The sequence below is a fragment of the Paramisgurnus dabryanus genome, chromosome 22, assembly GCF_030506205.2.
Source record: "Paramisgurnus dabryanus chromosome 22, PD_genome_1.1, whole genome shotgun sequence".
Classification (NCBI taxonomy): domain Eukaryota; kingdom Metazoa; phylum Chordata; class Actinopteri; order Cypriniformes; family Cobitidae; genus Paramisgurnus; species Paramisgurnus dabryanus.
In genome coordinates this window covers 16,673,717-16,692,393 of record NC_133358.1, presented here as the reverse complement: position 1 = coordinate 16,692,393, position 18,677 = coordinate 16,673,717, and the positions used below count along the sequence as shown (strand labels likewise).

General features: G+C 37.0%; 2 protein-coding genes across 3 annotated transcripts in view; both read right to left on the bottom strand.

The window, feature by feature from the left end:
• Nucleotides 1-1,305: 1,305 nt before the first annotated feature.
• Nucleotides 1,306-3,040, bottom strand: msc (musculin (activated B-cell factor-1)). Of its 2 annotated transcripts, XM_065295034.2 has the most exons (3): nucleotides 2,929-3,040; nucleotides 2,434-2,848; nucleotides 1,306-1,919 (listed from the first exon to the last, which is right to left on the bottom strand). In XM_065295034.2, the coding sequence occupies exons 2-3, from the start codon at nucleotides 2,821-2,823 to the stop codon at nucleotides 1,836-1,838; spliced, it is 474 nt and encodes a 157-aa protein (XP_065151106.1). In that variant the 5' UTR covers nucleotides 2,824-2,848; nucleotides 2,929-3,040; the 3' UTR covers nucleotides 1,306-1,835. The 2 variants fall into 2 exon arrangements, with proteins under 2 accessions (XP_065151106.1, XP_065151104.1); XM_065295032.2 differs by having other exon boundaries at nucleotides 2,434-3,034.
• A 9,043-nt stretch (nucleotides 3,041-12,083) lies between these two features.
• Nucleotides 12,084-18,677, bottom strand: part of trpa1b (transient receptor potential cation channel, subfamily A, member 1b) — a 32,582-nt gene continuing 25,988 nt past the window's right edge. The window contains exons 21-27 of the mRNA XM_065295031.1: nucleotides 18,236-18,405; nucleotides 17,045-17,174; nucleotides 16,766-16,948; nucleotides 16,603-16,671; nucleotides 16,004-16,099; nucleotides 15,769-15,887; nucleotides 12,084-12,932 (exon numbers count right to left, since the gene is read on the bottom strand). Of these exons, the coding sequence (XP_065151103.1) occupies nucleotides 12,737-12,932; nucleotides 15,769-15,887; nucleotides 16,004-16,099; nucleotides 16,603-16,671; nucleotides 16,766-16,948; nucleotides 17,045-17,174; nucleotides 18,236-18,405 (963 nt within the window). The 3' untranslated portion in view covers nucleotides 12,084-12,736. The remainder of the gene's footprint in view (nucleotides 12,933-15,768; nucleotides 15,888-16,003; nucleotides 16,100-16,602; nucleotides 16,672-16,765; nucleotides 16,949-17,044; nucleotides 17,175-18,235; nucleotides 18,406-18,677) is intronic.

The window sequence follows — 18,677 nt, the reverse complement described above, 5'->3', positions numbered from 1 at the left end:
AAAGTTTCACTCACAATGTAATGCTAACAGGAGTTAACTTACAGGCTGCTAGTCCGAAGGGGGAGGAATTATGATAATGTCGGTAATGTTGGGATTTGTACATTTTGCATATCGTTAACATTTACGAATACACTTACACACCAAAGGAAATGTTAAATTGTGAATCGGACCATGGGGGCTTTTTAAAATGTGGAATCGGAGGGTGCAGAAAATCGAAATATTGAGAAAATTGCCTTTTATTACTAATGATAAATACATTTTTTATATATTTACTAGGGGTGGCACGGTTCACAAAACCCTCGGTTCGGTTCGTATCACGGTTCTATGGTCACGGTTCACGGTTCAGTACGGTTCTTGTTGTTATTTTTTCTTTAAATTTTTAACACTCCAGAAATGTATTATCTTATTAATGTATTAATTATCCATAATTTAGGATACAGTATTAAAAAAAAGTTATATCATGTAATCATGCACAAACTGAATTTGACTTTAAGCACATTATTGGGACCATCTCTGAGGAAAGCCAGATGAGATTTTGATAGAGCAAGAGGGAAGACATTGATGATTTCAACATGCTTTTCATTTATTTGGCAAAAAAGAGAATGTGTATTGCCATCTACATAAACTTTATGTGCATTTTTAGCACACAAAGATAACTTGCATTTATTAAAATGCCAACTTCAGTGTAGCTCTTAGATTTATCACTGAGAGGCTGCTTAAATACTGCAGAGAGAATATGTGGACGAGAGAGAAACATAACCTTTGCACCTGTAATATTTAAATCTCTTTAAGTCTCTTTTGTCCACTTTTGACCACTTCTGTCCTGATTACTTTGAGGGGAAATTTCTGAAATAAGATCGCGCAACTTTCACACGCTAGCAAAATGAAACTACGCGGAAATCAGCCGCTTTAATTTTATCAATGAAAGGCTAAAAATAGCGCTGAATACGAAAAGACGTAAAACTTTCAGTACCTCAGATTAGATAAATGGTCGGAGAGAAGGCGATCTCCTGTGGCTGTTCGAGCACATTCAACCCATAGACTGCAGTTCTATCTATTGTTTTATTTCCGCTGTCATCAGGTAACATGAAATAAAAATATGTTTCCACACCAAACTTATACGACGCTGGCGCATCCTCCAACTGCGGGCAGACTTCCTTTTCTCTCCCACTTGCCATTTCTACACGTAACATAACCTGCAGTACTTATACTCCAAACCAGTCACCTCTTCTTTCGCGCGAAAGGGAAACACGCTACCTGAGGTCACATACAGGGCATGAGACTACATTGCGCATGCCATGAACCGTGCGGCACACACGCGCTACGAACCGAGACAAGCGAACCGAACGGTTCGGATTTTTTTCATGGACCGTGCCACCCCTAATATTTACAGTAGAAAATTTACAAAATAACTTCATAGAACATAATTTTTTACTTATCATAATGATTTGGGGCATAAAAATATATATATTTTTGACACATACAATGTATTGTTGGCTATTGTTACAAATATACCCGTGCTACTTATGTCTGCTTTTGTGGTCCAGAGTCAAATATTTTCTTTTGACTGCTACAGAAAGAACATCGTACAGTACTGTATCACATGACAATGATCAAAATAACAAGATATACATATATTTTTTCTCCACAGTTTTCAATTCTATATTCATAGGCAGGCTTTGAAGACTTTAAAATCATTGCTGTTGTTACTACCTGTACGCTCTAAATGCAGTCTTTACTGTGTAATGTCCATTGATGTAAGTTCAAAGTAAGTGCATAGGCAGAGACAGTAAAAAAGAGGGCTGAAGGATAAAAGACAGAGAGGTGCCAGATGTTTATGCTGTAGCTCCACATAGTCTGATCGCTGCTGAAATGTCTCTGGTGTCCTCTGATCGAGCTGAGACCCCGAAAGGCCATGTCTGTGAATAAAAGAATAAAAAGGATGTTCCACACATAAATGCCATTTACTGTTTACTGTACAAACATGACTAATACATATCGAATTAATGATATTAATTGATTGTGTCATGTAATCTGTCATTTACAGTAAGTGTCATTCATTTATGTTTACATGTAGTATTGAGTTTTCATTATATTATAATCCTCTGGTGTGCATAGTACATATAAGAAAGCAATACTATGATACTTTACATTTACATTTATGCATTTCAAAGATGCTTTTATCCAGAAGGCATTTTTTCAGTATGTGTGTGGTCACTGGGAATCCATGGGTTTACCATATTTATGTACTACGGTATTCTTCAAATAATATAATGGTACTTTTGAGATGTAATTTTTATAGCTATACTGTTGGATGACTATACTAATGATTATGTCTTTTATAAGCCATACAAAATAACAAAATCAGCATTTAATCTCAACAAGCTTAACCTTAAAGGTAAGTCCTCAAATAAACTCAACACTCACTCATACCAAGTTTACAGGATGCACAAAGTTGTTCTCGTATCTGTCCTCTTGTAAAAGCTGTCTGAGGTGAGATATATAGCTGGATGCCAGACGTAGCGTGTCCAGCTTTGACAGTTTAGTATCTGCGGGTACCCATGGCAGGCTGGTCTTCAGTCGTGAAAAAGCTTTGCTCAAAACTCTCATCCGCGCCCTCTCTCTGGCATTCGCGGCGTTTCTTTGAGACTTTGTGCTGTCCTTTGCCGTCTTCATTTGTCGCTTGTTGCTCTTGTCACAGACTGTTTTGCTTTTTCCTTTCAGACTGTCATCCATGCTGAACTCATCTTCTGAGTTTTCTAAAAAACGAGTGTTTGACAGCTCTTGGAGATCTTCAGGATCACTCACCGAACCGGTGGACATCGTGACAGCACCTGTTTCAAACAAGCTTGAATTTTAAAATGTATTTACGTCCAGTTCTGCAATAGCATACAAAATTCAGCGTCCTGCCAACATGTGCAGCCTTACTTCAAATCTCTTGTAGAAGAAGCTCACAGAGAAAAGTGGCACATCATTATTTCAGTACCAGAAGTTCAAGGTCATTCAGTATCACCGAGTGCAAAATCCTGTTAAGTTCTTCTGCTCCTCCTCACTGAGCATTTCAGAGCTTTTCCTCTGGTGTACCAAGCATATTTAAGTTTTGGCCATGGCAGGGTCACTCTGGATCAGAAAAATCTCCTCCCCTTTTCTTCATCAAACTGGCACTGATTGCATATAAACTCATGTAAGCAAGATTAACCTTTTAGATTTGCACCAATGTAACCAAAACTTAAACAACCCACACTCTTTAAAATTAAGAGCGAGAGGATGCCAATGCTTTCGGCACGTAATATACGTTCATCAAATACTTCCGCTTCAAATCCTATAGTTCAATATCAATAACTTTGATGGGAAACTACATAGTGAACTTGCATAGAGAGCCATTAAAAAAGCTTAACTTTGCAAGCATAAATAATAAAATATAAAGTCTTTTAGATCTTAATTCAGCGATCACTAAACACCTAATGCAACGATTTTTCTCCCACATGAATTAACCAGATAGAAATGTCTGAAAGGCCTATCAAACGCTCTTAATCCACTGGCCATTTCACAGAGATATTAAGTTTCGGCTCGGTTAGAACTCTCTCACACACGGGTCATGCACATTGGCCACAGCTGTCAGTACTTCACATTACATCTGCAAGAATGGTGGGATGGGGGGCAGTGACTGAGACCCTGTTGGTGGAGGGGAAAAATACACATGTTGACATTCCTCAACAAGATCACATTATGTTCTCATTTAACTCCCTTATTATATACAAACATGCAAGGTGCATGACAGATTATTAAACATGCATTCTTGGAAATGTGAAGTGATTTTATTTAATTATGCTCGGCAGATGTCAGTTCAGCTGTTACGGGAAACTTTTTAAGTCAATTGATCTACGTATAAGGCCCATTCATTCTTGGGAGTAGGCCATAAAATGCAGAAAACTGAAAACACATTTCTTGTAATTTTTTATGTTTATTTTATGTTCATTTTTATTTATATAAATATATATATATTTTATAATTTGTTAGCACAGCCATAGCCTAATCTTTATAAGGTCACACCATGCATGCTGTAAATGCATAGAAATACATAGGCATCTAATATGTGGCTATACATACATGTGCTGATCATATAATCAGAATATCCTGAAAAAGTTGATTTATTACACTAATTCCATTTAAAAAGGGAAACTTTTACATTATATTCATTCATTACACACAGACTGATATATTTCAAATGTTTATTTCTTTTAATTTTGATGATTATAACTGACAACTATACAGAAAATCCCAAATTCAGTATCTCAGAAAATTGGAATACTGTGAAAAAGTTCAATATTGAAGAAACCTGGTGCTGTAGGCTAATCGTGGGGAAGACTGCTCACTTGACAGTTGTCCAAAAGACAACCACTGACCCTTGCACAAAGAGGGCAAAACACAAAAGGTCATTGCAAAAGAGGCTGGCTGTTCACAGAGCTCTGTGTCCATGCACATTACTAGAAAGGCGAAGGGAAGGAAAAGATGTGGTAGAAAAAAGTGTACTAGCAAATGAGATAACTGCACCCTGGAGAGGATTGTGAAACAAAACCAATTCAAAAATGTGGGGGAGATTCACAAAGAGTAAACTGCAGCTGGAGACGTATTACTACGCACAGACGTATGCAAGACAAAAAGACATTCAATTCAATTCGATTCTACGATGCATTGTGATGCATCAGAATTCTACTGTACACAACAAGGCAAATTTTTAATAAGTCAAGTAGTAAACTCAAGTGCAACTATTCTCAACAAAAACGAAAGCTGACCAGGGCTCGCAAAATTTTAAAATCCCTGGTAGCCCTTCGGGCAGACACTCTTTAATTTTTGGTAGCCCGAAATGAATATAAGTAGCCAGAATAAAAAAAATACACTGTTTAATGTAGAATATTGATAAATTCTGGATTTCCATGTAAGCCAAATATTCCTGTCCATCCCCAGCTAACAATTTGGTTCCCAAAACGTTCCCCTATTTTCCAAGGTTTTTGGTTAGCCAGGAATGTTTTCTTTAAGAAAATAAACATTCCCCTAATGTTATTTTTAGGTTATTTTAACGTTCCCCTAACGTTAGAATAATTTGATTGTTATATTACTGAAATATTATATGAATGTATTATAACGCAGGTTATTTTTTATAAAAAAATACCTCAACACATCACACATTGTATTTAGATAACATGGTATTTTATCAAATATATAAACAACCAGTGACTTTAACACAATATAGAAGACTTAAAGCAGATATTTATTAAAAAGGAATAAACATAATTCCCTTTATGTTCCCCTTATGTTAGACTCTGAGGTAAAACGAAATGACAAACACACATTCTATTCGCTTTAGGTAAACATATCTTACCACTGCTGTTTAGTCACCTATCAGCTTGTAACATCTTACTCTCAATAGCCTAGACGTAAATCACTCAAACATATTTTCCTTCTCGCATATTTAAGTTACTAACTGAAGAAAGAAAAAAAATACGATAAAACAATGTTAGTCTATGAGGTAAAAATGAAATGACGTTATTTTATTAAATGACTTGAGTTCGCGCAAGCAGGTGCTCGTGAAGAACCTAGCCCGTAGAAGCGCGTGCAGAGGGTCGCGCGCATATATCAGACGTGCACATTAGAGGATGAGTTTATTTATGCTTTCACTTCATTTCCTGACAGTTTCACTTGGTACGTGAGGATAATGACTGACAAGAGGACACCGAAATACATACACTATAATTACCTAACTAAATCTGAGACAAAGCAAAAACATTAAAATATTATTTCCTCCCCAAGATAGCCCGACAGGCAGGGTGGAGATACATTTTGGTACCCCGACAGGAATTCACAATAGAAACGAGACGTCGGGCTAGCGATTTTGCGAGCCCTGCCCGAGATGAGAATTTTACACACAGCGTAAGTCTTGTTCCCCATTAACTTCATAGAATCCGAAATGTGCCCATATGTCCACTTTCCATGGAAAAGGGTGCGTTTTTATTTACCCGTCTATCATGGTCATCTCCAGAAAATAAACAGTGACATAATCGATTATGGCATTTGCTGCATCGATGCTGAATCGTGCATGTGCGCATTGCGATGCATTGCCGAATCGATTATTGTTGACACCCCTAGTTTCAGCTGTCGCATTCCTTGTGTCAAGCCACTCTTGAACAACAGACAACGTCAGAAGCGTCTCGCGTTCAAAAAGTTATGTTCTTTGATGAAAGTGAATTTTGCATTTCCTTTGGAAATCAAGGTCCCAGAATCTGTAGAGGCACACAATCCACATTGCTTGAGGTTCCACGGTCAATGATGGTTTGGGGAGCCATGCCATCTGCTGGTGTTGGTCTACTGTGTTTTCTGAGGTCCAAGGTCAACACAGCCGTACACCAGGAAGTTTTAAAGCACTTCATGCTTCCTGCTGCTGACCAACTTTATGGAGATGCAGATTTCATTTTCCAACAGGACTTGGCACCTGCACACAGTGCCAAAGCTACCAGCACCTGGTTTAAGGACCATGGTATTCCTGTTCTTAATTGGCCAGCAAACTCACCTGACCTTAACCCCATAGAAAATCTATGGGGTATTGTGAAGAGAAAGATGCAATATGCCAGACCCAACAATGCAGAAGAGCTGAAGGCCACTATAAGAGCAACCTGGGCTCTCACAACACCTGAGCAGTGCCACAGACTGATCAACTCCAGGCCACGCCGCATTGCAGCAGTAGTTCAGGCAAAAGGAGCCACAACTTCCCATTTCTCACCGGATCAAATACAAAATTTTGGTTCTTACTTACAAAGCCATCCACCACCTGGCCCCATCATACCTCACTGATCTCCTCTCCCCCTATCAAACCTCACGGTCCCTAAGATCCACCTCAGCCGGTCTCCTCTCCATCCCCAAGTCCAAACTCTGCAGTTTTAGGGACAGCGCTTTCTCGAGGGCAGCCCCAAGGCTCTGGAACTCCCTTCACCTTGTGATCCGCACCTCTGAGTCCCTTACCATCTTCCAGTCTCGCCTCAAAACCCATCTCTTCGCCTCTGCCTATCCATAGCCTCCCCCCTTTTATTTTTATTTTTTCTCCTATGTGCCTTGTAAAGCGACTTTGAGTTCAAGAAAAGCGCTATAAAAATGCAATTTATTATTATAATTATTACAACTAACTATTGATTGCTGTACTTGCGAATACTTTTCATGTTTATACTTTTCAAGATTTCTAAAAAATCTTTTTTGTATTGGTCTTAAGTAATATTCTAATTTTCTGATATACTGAATTTGGCATTTTCCTTATAGTTGTCAGTTATAATCATCAAAATTAAAAGAAATAAACATTTGATATATCAGTCTGTGTGTAATGAATGAATATAATATATAAGTTTCACTTTTTGAATGGAATTAGAGAAATAAATCAACTTGTTGATGATATAATTATATGACCAGCACCTGTAAATACTGATCGAACTGATATCCCACAGTTGAATTTTTCTCAGCATCTCACCATATTCATTGTAAACTTGATATCTATGAGTCTTCATTTCACTCTAATGAGCGTGAAATTAAGATTTAATATTACAATGGTCATCCTCAGCCAACAATTATCCAAAAGCACAGCTGACTTGCATGCCCCATTTTGGCAGAGGCTGTTTGCCAACTTTGAAACAGACGACAATAAACAGTTTATATTCATTGTTCAGTAGAAATTGAATGATTAATACTTTTCCAGTGATTTAATTTAATGTGAAGTAAAAGTTCACACGTAACTTACTGAATTTGATTAATAAAATATTTGGCATTTTTACAACACTAAGCCAAACACTGTCAGAATAAAGGTGCAAAAGCTGTCACTGCCTTTTTAAACTATGTTTCGTTAACGTACTAACACGCACTTTTTAGATACAACGGTGTACTTTTTGAAAGAATACCCCTCCGTTGACCACTTTTGTTTTTATCAGACATAAAAACTGTCATTATTAATACTGCTGTTTAATTCAAGATATAACAGCATGAGTTTTACCTGCTGCCCTCATAACCATAAGAGCTATGAAAATTGTCTTTTTTTAACCCCCCCTGATTGTATATATTATGGACGTTTATTTTCCTCATAGGACAAGTATCTTAATCCAAGGGCATATTCACATGCTTTCACATACAGTAGCAGATCTGAACGTTTATGTGAAAATATTAGTGCACATCTGTCACTTTGAACAAGTCTAGCTAATATTTATCATCTTTCATATGTTTTGTATTCTTCACAAAAAAAAGTAAAAATAAACTAATCAGGGGGATATACTGGAGTTAGAGTCTCGTTAAGCTGGAATATATTTTTTAAAATCTTCACTTTTAGTAACATTAATGACAATTGATGACTTTAAATCAGTTTCAGACTGTGGGGTGATCCCCTATAATTTCTCTAAGACAATTTTAGAAGCCATTTTTGCAGATTTTGTTTAAATATTTACATTTTTATACAATTAAAGGCTTAAAGGGGCTACAAGCAATAGCACTGAAAAATACCTTTTTAAGATTTTTTGTAACTACGTATGAAATCTATATACACTTTGCAAATCTTTATCTAAAATCTTGACTTGAATAAAAAGAGCTCATGCGTGCTATACTGTCAGCTAGTCATAAGCATAACATTTCCATTCTTCCACATAATGACTAATTACATGGGAACAGCGGTGGCACTAAATTGCTGTAGGACAGAGCTAACATGAGAAATGTGCAGTTGTCTGTCGGTAAGCGAGTTAAGGGTTATAGTGTGGACACTGTCTCTCTCTCTCTCTCTCTCTCTGTGTGTGTTTGTGTGAATGAGTAAGCAGGACAGGTGCTGGACTATGACATCAGCCCTTATGTGTTCCCATGGTCACCACGCTCTCACAGCTGCAGTGTAAAACAAATGGCATGTAACAGCATCAAAACGCCCATTAGGAAAATCAATATACGCCTTTTTAGTGAAGCCCCCGTTGCCTTGAATCTAGAGGATTTAATTGCCTGATGTGAGAGGTTCAGGAGGGGACGGTCCTTTTTTCTGTTCATTGGCAGCATGATTTTGAGAACAGTGATGGGGTGAACTTCATGAAAAGAAATGATTATTTCCTAATTAAATTATAACACTGTAAAAAAGGCAGCATTTTTGTCAAATCAACATATATTTTTATGCTACTTTAACTAGTTCAACCATTCAAAGGTCAAAACTTAAAATAGTAGGTTGAATTGACTTGCAAAATCAAGTTGTTTTAGTTTTATGCTGCATGTTTTAACAGTGCATTAATGACCACTAAGGTCACTGCAGTCACATGACTTTAGTCTCGCTCTTGCGCTTTACAACAGATGCGGAACAGAAGACAATGCTGAATAAAGTCATATTTTTTATTTTTTTTTTGGACCAAAATGTATATTCAATGCTTAAACACATTCTAACTGACCCACTGATGTCACATGGACTACTTTGATGATGTTTTTATTACCTGTCTGGACATGGACTGTATACCGTATCTAGATTTAGAACAAGCTCTCGGACTCAATATAAAACATCTTAAAATGTGTTCCAAAGATGAACCAAGGTCTTATGGGTTTTGAACAACATGAGAGTCATTAATGGCATTATTTTAATTTTTGTGTGAACTATTCCTTTAATGTTCATTTATTCCACAACAATTAGTTCGACTTTAGCCATCTGTTCTAAACATTTCACAAGCGACTGCTTCGTCAATGTGGCACAGTTCAATTGCGGTTTCTCCAAGAATCATCAAAGATGTTCTGTCCCTACTTTATTGGGTCAGACCTCAAATCCACAACCCGTAATAAAACTTTTCACACATTTTAAATAGTGCTGCACTATAAATCGCATGCGATTGTAACACGCATCTTACTACTACGAACCGGTGAGGTTGAGTTCTCTTAGTCTTTCTGTATCTTGTAGGGGTGTAATGATTCATTCGTTTTGTCGATGCATCGATTACAAATCCTGCCGATGCATCGATATTCAAACCTGGATTTTTGAATCGTGAATCGTTTGTTTCAATTTTATATTTAAAAATCAAATGAATCGTGATTATATAACGAATACGATTGATAATTAAAAGATATATATATATATATATTATACACATCGGGTGCTGGCGTGGAGATTAGGGGCGGTTCACAATACACGGACGCGAGCGTGTCACACTGCATCGCTTTCATTATGCATAGGCTTATGGTAATTGTCAAAATAGTTTTTCCCACTTGTCATCCTGGCATAATGTTGCCTATCCTTTTTTTTTACAGTTAAAATTAAATAAAATGAAAAATACACTGCTGTGGACGTTGTTTACTTCATTAATGTGTTTTACTGTGTTAATGGAATAAGGATGCGAATAGGATTCGGTTTCTGAATCCAGATTTTTTGGGTTCGGCCGAATACCAAATCCACTGTTTAAGATTCGGCAGAACCCAAAAAATCTGGATTCGGTGCATCCATAATATATGTTCAGGAAATGTATGCAATGTTTACAATAAAAGCTTATGGTGCATTAAATATGTAGAAGTAGTATTATTTTTCTTGGTTGACTTGCTTTAATGTATTTTGAGTCCTAAGAAGTTAAGCTATTAAACTGAAGTCCTGAATCAAGTTATCGAAAATCTATTAAATGGTCATGAATTTCTCAAATATTTTTTTTATTTGCTCAGATGCAGATGTATACTAAAATTTACAGAACAGAATCGTTAATAATCGAATTGTATCAAATTTCATTGTTAATCGAATCGAATCATTTTTTTTTAATCGAATTGGAAACCTTTGAATCGTGAATCGAATCGATTCGCTGTCTACCCAAAGATTCACAGCCCTAGTATCTTGGTTTACTAACTGTGTTTTTTACAGTGGCGGGTCGTGTTTGGAGTCAAAATAAGTGCCTGCTGCACACGCGTCTAAAGGGTTTATGATAAAAGAGACGCTGATAAAAGAGATGCTCACGTTCACAAAATACACGCAAGACACTCCCTTAACACTAAAGTCTGATTACGCATGAGATTATGCGAGTATCTGGCAAACGCGAGCGTCTCTTTTATCATAAACCCTTTTGACGCGTGTGCAGCAGGCACTTATTTTGACAAGACACGTAATGCACACAGGATCTCTCGACGCCCACATATTTTGAAAAAAGGAACCACACACGACGGGCTACATACATACATGTTGTGACGAACTTTGCATCGAGCGACCTCGAAAAAAGAAGTCAGCGGCCGCCACTGGTATATCACTCATAAAACAACAGGCCTATCAGAAGAGAGGCTCGTGAATATTACTTATTACAGGCTAAAACGACCTGTTCGTAGCACAGCCCATGAAGAGGAGCTGTAAAAGATATATAGAGATTGTTTTTGGTACTTAAACTGCAAATATATATTCTTAAGGACATCATAACCTAAAATACAACTCTAGAAAACTTTGAAATATGGGATCTTTAATGTTCCTATTAAATGTTCTCTGTCAGGCTGTATGGTTTAATAAAGCACCCATAACTTTTATAGATACCTGCTGTTGCACAAAAAAAAAATTCCTTTGCAGTATGGTCCATTGAATAAAAGGTTCTTTGGGGAAATGCTTCTTTTATGGTATTGTTGCAAATAACCCTGTATAGCACCTTTATTTCTTAAGAGTGCCGTGTGAATGTAAACACTCTGTGACTAAGATCAGTCTCGATGAGAGCCAGGCACCGCCTGTGAGAAATGTAGTGCCGCCTATACCCCTAAGAGGAGGAAGTGATGTATTTGTGCCCAATAAACTCCTATAAGGCATTGAGCACATGACAGATGCGAATTGTCGTTAATTTTTCTCTCTCTCTGTCTCTCTCAAAGGCATTTGTCACCAAAACCTGCTTCTGAGAACAGCTGATCAGGCTATAATATCCGAGAATTATGACTTAACTCTGGGTGGCCTGCACACTTTATGCTGTGACATAGTTTTTTATGCTTTTTTTCTCAAGCATTTGCTTGATTGGTTTTCCACTAGCATCACAGGTCAAGAAAACATACTCAGTTGCAATAGATCCATTTTAGTAATGCATAAAAGTGACCAAGACTGAAGCAAATCCATCCCATCTGTTTATAGTGATCCTCATCATTAAATTTACTACATCTCATGATGTGCATGCAAAATCATCAAAAAGATTTTTACAGCATTCTGGCATTTATTTTCAACACGACTTATGTTTGTTAAAGGCTGTGACATCACCGTGGACAATCTGATCAACATGATGGTTTTATGTAACAGTGCATTTATGGGAATGTCATCATGGAGTGGTAGAGATATTCAAACGAGAGTTGAAACAGACCCCCAGAAATGGGGGATTATAGTGCTCCCCTACAGGGTCAGATGAAATACACATGCTAACTGTACTACTAATAAATCTGTATGTGTGATGCTTTACATGGCTCCCAAATGCTTTAATCCTACATGCTACATCTTCTTTAGTACTGAAGCTATATATGAAACATCAAATGTAACTTACGCACATTACAAGCATTACATATAATACAACAAATGACCCCAGTGGTCTTATCATTAAACTACATTGTGACCTACACAAATGCACTTAACCACACAGATATACTGAAATCAAACAGTAGAAAAAACCCTGCTAAACATACAAAGATCATAAAAAATGCTCCTGCATGATTTTTGTTTTATACATAAAGATGTCCTTGGTACAGCATGACATCATTGTCTCTGATGTCACTTCTTCAACCGAAGAGCTTGCATCAGGGGTACCCACTTTGACTTCGGGCATGAGGATGACGATGGATATCTTAGGGCTCGAGGGTTCTGAGGGCCGTCATATTCATCGGCCTCAGATGTGATTTCCATCTTCTGTATGATCAACTTCAGCAGATCATGCTGCTTATCCAACACACTGGCCATTTCTTTTAACCTTCAGACACAAAAAGAATGAATGTGGCGCATACCAGAGATCTCAATAACTTTTTGTAGACCATAATGATTGTTCATTGAAATATTTTTAAGTATGAATTGATTCCATCTACAGCTCTGAAAAAAAATTGAGACCACTGCAGAAAAATTCACTCCTCAGGAGTGACAAAGTAACCTAACAGCAATGTAAAATACTAAGAGCATGCCGGAACACATGTAAGATGTGGTTTTAAAACAGACTGCTCTCACGTAAAGTCGTGTTATAGTGACGAGAAATGTGATTAATTTATTCATGCACTGTAAAAAAAAAAATTCCGTAAAAAACCGGAAAAAGTACTGGCAGCTCATTACACAGACTTTTTACCGTAAATAAATAATTGCTTTTTTTATTTAATACACAGTGTTTTCACAGTAAAAAAAACAAACACTTTCTGTATCTGTAGTAATAAGCATAGAAAAAACTGTGTTTTAATGCCATTTATACTGTAAAAAAAAACAAAATATTTTCTGTGTTTTAATGGTATGCCTACAGTAGAAAAAGTGAAAAAATTTTGTATTTTAATGGTATGCAGAAAAGTAAACTTTTTTTGTATTTTAATAGTATGCCTACAGTAGAAAAAGTGAACATTTTCTGTATTTTAATGGTATGCCTACAATAGAAAAAGGTAAAATTTTCTGTATTTTAATGGTATTCCTACAGTAGAAAAAGTGAACATTTTCTGTGTGTCCATGGCACGAATTTCAGCTTTTTTGTGCCTTGAGCACGAATGTCTTTTTCGTGTCACTCGCACAAATTTCTATAATTAGTTTCTCGTGTCCGTGGCACGACTTTTTTTCATGTCATTTTATGTATTGTTTTCAGATTGTTTTTCCCTTTTTTTTACAATTATCGCTTGGGTTGGGATCACATTTTAAGACATCCTAACCCAAATCCCAACTCTAACCCTAACTCCACGTGAGAATAGTTTTAAAAGCAGAAGAAAAATGTAAAAAAAACTATATATTAAAAGTACATCCTAACCCAAACCCCAAATCTAACCCCAACTCCAAGCGCCAATGATTTAAACTTAGAAAAAAATTATAAAACAATACATGAAATGACACGATAAAGAAAGTCGTGCCACATATATGAAAAACTATTTATAGAAATTCGTGCTGAGTGACACAAAAAAGACATTTGTGCTCAAGGCACGAAAAAAGCTGACTTTCGTGCCATAGACAAAAATTAATTAATCAAATTTTTTGTGAATATAACACGACTTGCCATAAAATCATGCTGTGTTAAAAAACCCTAAAATCAGGGTTATAACAACAAATAATTTTTTTAACTTTATACATAAAACATTAGTATTGTGTTGTTTAAAAGTGAATAAGAATTTTTTTCTTTGCAGTATTTAAGGTCTGAAAACGTTGCATTGTTTTTGTTATTTTGACCAGCATGTTTCCTTTTCTGCAAATATAAACAATATTTTTTATTTGGAATGTAAGAGAAATATTCATTAGTTGAAACAAAAATAAGCATTTTACATAAACATATACCCTATAAATAGTCAATTTGGAAAAACTGAAAATAGTTTTGGAGTGGTCTCATTTTTTCCAGGGCTGTATATGTATAGTTACAGTATAATATTACTGTTAATAGTGTATTATTGTCAATGAACACTAGAGGCCGCTCAACCACAAGTCTAAATAAAGTACACCATCCTCATTCTCACCTACACTCATAAAGATACTTCAAAGCTTTTTTAGTCTTTAGTTCTTCAAAGAATCATTTCTTTCATACATTTCTTACTTTGATACAAATCTAAAGGATTTTTTCACCTTAAATAATCTTTTGTGAAAGAGAAAGGTGCTTCATATGTTAAATGTGCTTAAAAGAACAGTTTAGACAAAAAAGCTTCTTCTATGGCATCATGAAGCACCTTTATTTTTAAAGGGATAGTTCAGCCAAAAATGATATTAAACCCAAGATTTACTCACCCCGAAGCCGTCCGAGATGCATGTGTCCATTGTTTTTCAGACTAACACATTTTTAGTTATTTTAGAAAATGTCTTATATCTTTCAGCTGCTAAACAGTAAAGTTACGGGGTCCACGTCCTTCAAGTACAAAAAAAGTGCATTTATCCTTCCCCAAAGAATCCAAACAGCTCCAGGATGATAAACAAAGGCCTTCTGAGGGTAATCCGCATGGTGTTGTTGTAGAAATATCTATTTAAAACTTTATAAACGAAAATAACTAGCTTCCGGTCGCGCCGCCATCCTAGACTCCTCTATATTCAGGAGAGAGTATTAGCGCAGTGTACGCACTTTTCTTAGTGACGTATGACAAATTCGGAGGGCGGGGGCACAGAGCAGCAGCAGAGTAACCTCTGTAAGCTGCGTAAGCTCATCAAGCGGCATTACCGGAAGCAAGTTATTTTCGTTTATAAAGTTTTAAATGTGGATATTTCTACAACGAAACAGCGCAGATTACCCTCAGAAGACCTTTGTTTATCATCGTGGAGCCGTTTGGATTTATTTTGTGAAGGATGGACGCAAATTTTTGGACTTGAAGGACGTGGACCCCATAACTTCACATTTGAGTTTTTTCTAAAATAACGGAAAATGTGTTCATCTGAAAAAATGATGGACATATGCATCTCGAACGGCCTGGGGGTGAGTAAATCATGGGTTTAATATCATTTTTGGCCGAACTATCCCTTTAAGAGTATCTGTAGGCTACTTATTTATTGTTACTGTTTTACTAAGTAGCCTATACAGTAAACTACACAAGTTTCCCCAAAGCTCAATTTTGAAATCTAGCTGAGTAAAACCAAAACATCAGTGGAGGTTTCACCTGTTCTTCTGTTTGTGCAGCTCTCTCTCCAGAGGTCCTCTCTGACCTGAGTGAAGGTTCAAACGGGTGCGAACTGTGTTTTGGATTTCGCCATCGACCAAGGCCTGCATCAAGACTTTCTGTACAATTGGTCGTCAATTAATATTTATTTAAATTTCATGTGTATATTCATGTACAGAATGATGTGCAAGTATTACAAATAGGCAGATAATTTTTATATTTTTTACAGACAAACCTTGCATTGATTGGGATAGATAGTGATGGTGGGTTTGTCCACTCGCTTTAGGAACCAGTATGGCAGCTTCTCTTCTAGGGTTGTGTGAAGTTCAATCTGTATTGAGTATCTTGAATTAGTGTTGTCCTTTACAGAATACAGCACAATATTTTATGTCGTTCTCATTGTGTGAATTCTAAACTCTAATGTTTTCATTTTTTACACATTGTTTTGTGTCAGTGGCGGCTCGTGACCGCTCATCCACTTATTAATTCAAAATAAGTGTTCGGAGTGTCGTGTGTGTGGTTTCTTTTTCCAAAATATGTGTTCTGCACTTTGAGAGATCCTGTGTGCATCACGTGTTTTGTCAAAATAAGTGCCTGCTGCACACGCGTCAAAACTGTTTATGATAAAAGAGACGCAAATACACGCAAGACACTCCCTTAACAGTAAACTCTGATTAAGCAAGTTAACTTTATGTTTCTTTAGCAGTGCGCCCGCAAAATTTGGAAACTAACATTAGGTCTTTCATCTTCATAGATTATTGGAAAAGAATTCAGCGAAATATCACTGAAAACATACATCAATTAGAGGCGATCAAAGCAAAGCAATCTGCTCACCTGCATGGCTATCCTTTTTAATTCTGCATTTCTCTGTACCTCCGCAATGTCTCCCACCGCCAAACCAATCTGCAGTATGATTGAGACAAAAAAGCTTAATACTTCCCAACAAACTGCGGCTATCATTAACAATAATGGCTGCCTTTCGGTGTTCCAGTCCTACCATTAGGTTCATGAGGAGAATCGGCATCAGAAGAACAAAAAGCACAAAGACTAAATAGGTGGTCCCAGGAAACGCCATATTCTCGTTTTTATAAGCATCCAGAAATGTGCTCTGGTAGTTCAGTTCTCCCACTGTCATTACAAACGTCTGGGCAAGAGACAGGCTGAAGGAGCTAAACTCATCCTGTTGAAAGAAAAGAAACATCATTATCGAACCGTAATGATTTGCCAGGGCTTGATGCGTCTGTCGTGCTGAGTTGATATGATCTTTTGGACGTACGCGGTGAAGCATCAAAGCGTAGAAGGACAAGCCGAATGCCAGCAGGAGGAACATAAAGAGAACCAAGGTGCACACCAGGGTCCTAATGATCCCGCCAAACATGACCACATAAATTCCTATTCGCTCAAACCTGGGGTGGAAAGAGATCAAACAGTGAATTAAGTTGGATACGTCTTCTGTGTTCAGAATCAGTCAGTTGCGTGCACACCACCGGCGACTTGTCACTGTTGTTGCTGATCTCTTTCAATGAGGTAGTTATTAATTCCGGTTGTTCTAGTAACAACTATAAACCAACAAGTAACTGTCCTCTCAATAAATGACGAAAAACGAATGATGCGAATTCCACTGCTTCTTTCTCATTGGTTGTTGCTCCCGAAATCGCTCGTCTTTTGAATAAAGTTAAACTGTTCTTAACTTAACGTCGTGTAGCTGGACATGCCCACTTCCTGTCACCGACAGTCGCTGTCGTTTGTGTCACCAGAAATCGACAAGCTTCCATTAAAATGAATGGGATCACGACAATCCGCCATTGCTAGTCGCTGGTGGTGTGCACGCAGGTTTCGATTTATGAATTTTTAGATATTTTTCTTGCTATAAATTATAAAAAATTAAGTCGAATTAGCTAAATAAGTTATTTCAACTTTATTTTTATAATTTTTTAGCAACTCCTTACTAGTCAAGAAAGTTTAAATTAATTGTAATTTCAAGGAATTTCTACAATAATTATGCAGGAAAATCTGCAATACAGTCCAATTCACCATCATGCAACATGCAGAATTCGTACATATCTTAAAGGGACACTCCACGTTTTTTAAAATATGCTCATTTTCCAGCTCTTAACATTTGCCCCTAACCCCGATGTCAAAGGGGAGAAAGCAAACTGTACACAAAAACATATGAATGTGGTCGTACAAATTAATACGAATTAGCCACCTCGTAAAATGAGATAGCGTTGGTTCTAACACACCACTATACCATGATCTGACAAACTTTACTGGGACCATACAGCACTGCAATACAAACCCCAGAAAGAGTTCTTAAAAATGCTAGGAGTCTGCTTGTTTTTACATAAATGCAAAATTACGCTCAAAAGTGGAACAACTGTTATGTTAATTCCCCCTCAAAAGAAAGACTCTTAATATGTATTCACTAACAGGAGATAACTGAAAGCCAAAAGGCTACAAAATGTACCTTTGGAAGTAGAGTAGAAAGCTGACCCATGAGGTCAGAATAGCCACGGCTCCAGCTTCCCATTGCCATGGATTTTGTACAGTGAAGCACATGGGAATAACAAAGACCAAAGAGCTTATGGCGGAAGTCCAGTCAGCAGGGTTAGAATAGTCCGTGAAGTAATTTATTCGCTTCAATGTGAAAGACAGAAGGGGTTAAATCAAGTCACCTTCAGATTCCAAACATAGCGCAATTTGAATACCCTACCCAGCGGCAAAAGCACAGAACAATGCATGCAAAAACTGAGTGATGTTTTGATAAGTAAATTACTGGGCTGTAAGGCATACGGAGCTGCATGTATAGCATAAATAAATCCTTAGAGGCAAAGATCAGTGCATCTTTAATCCATTGCAGGTAGATGAAATGTGCATTATGTCATTTATGATTGGTGAGCTTTGATTGC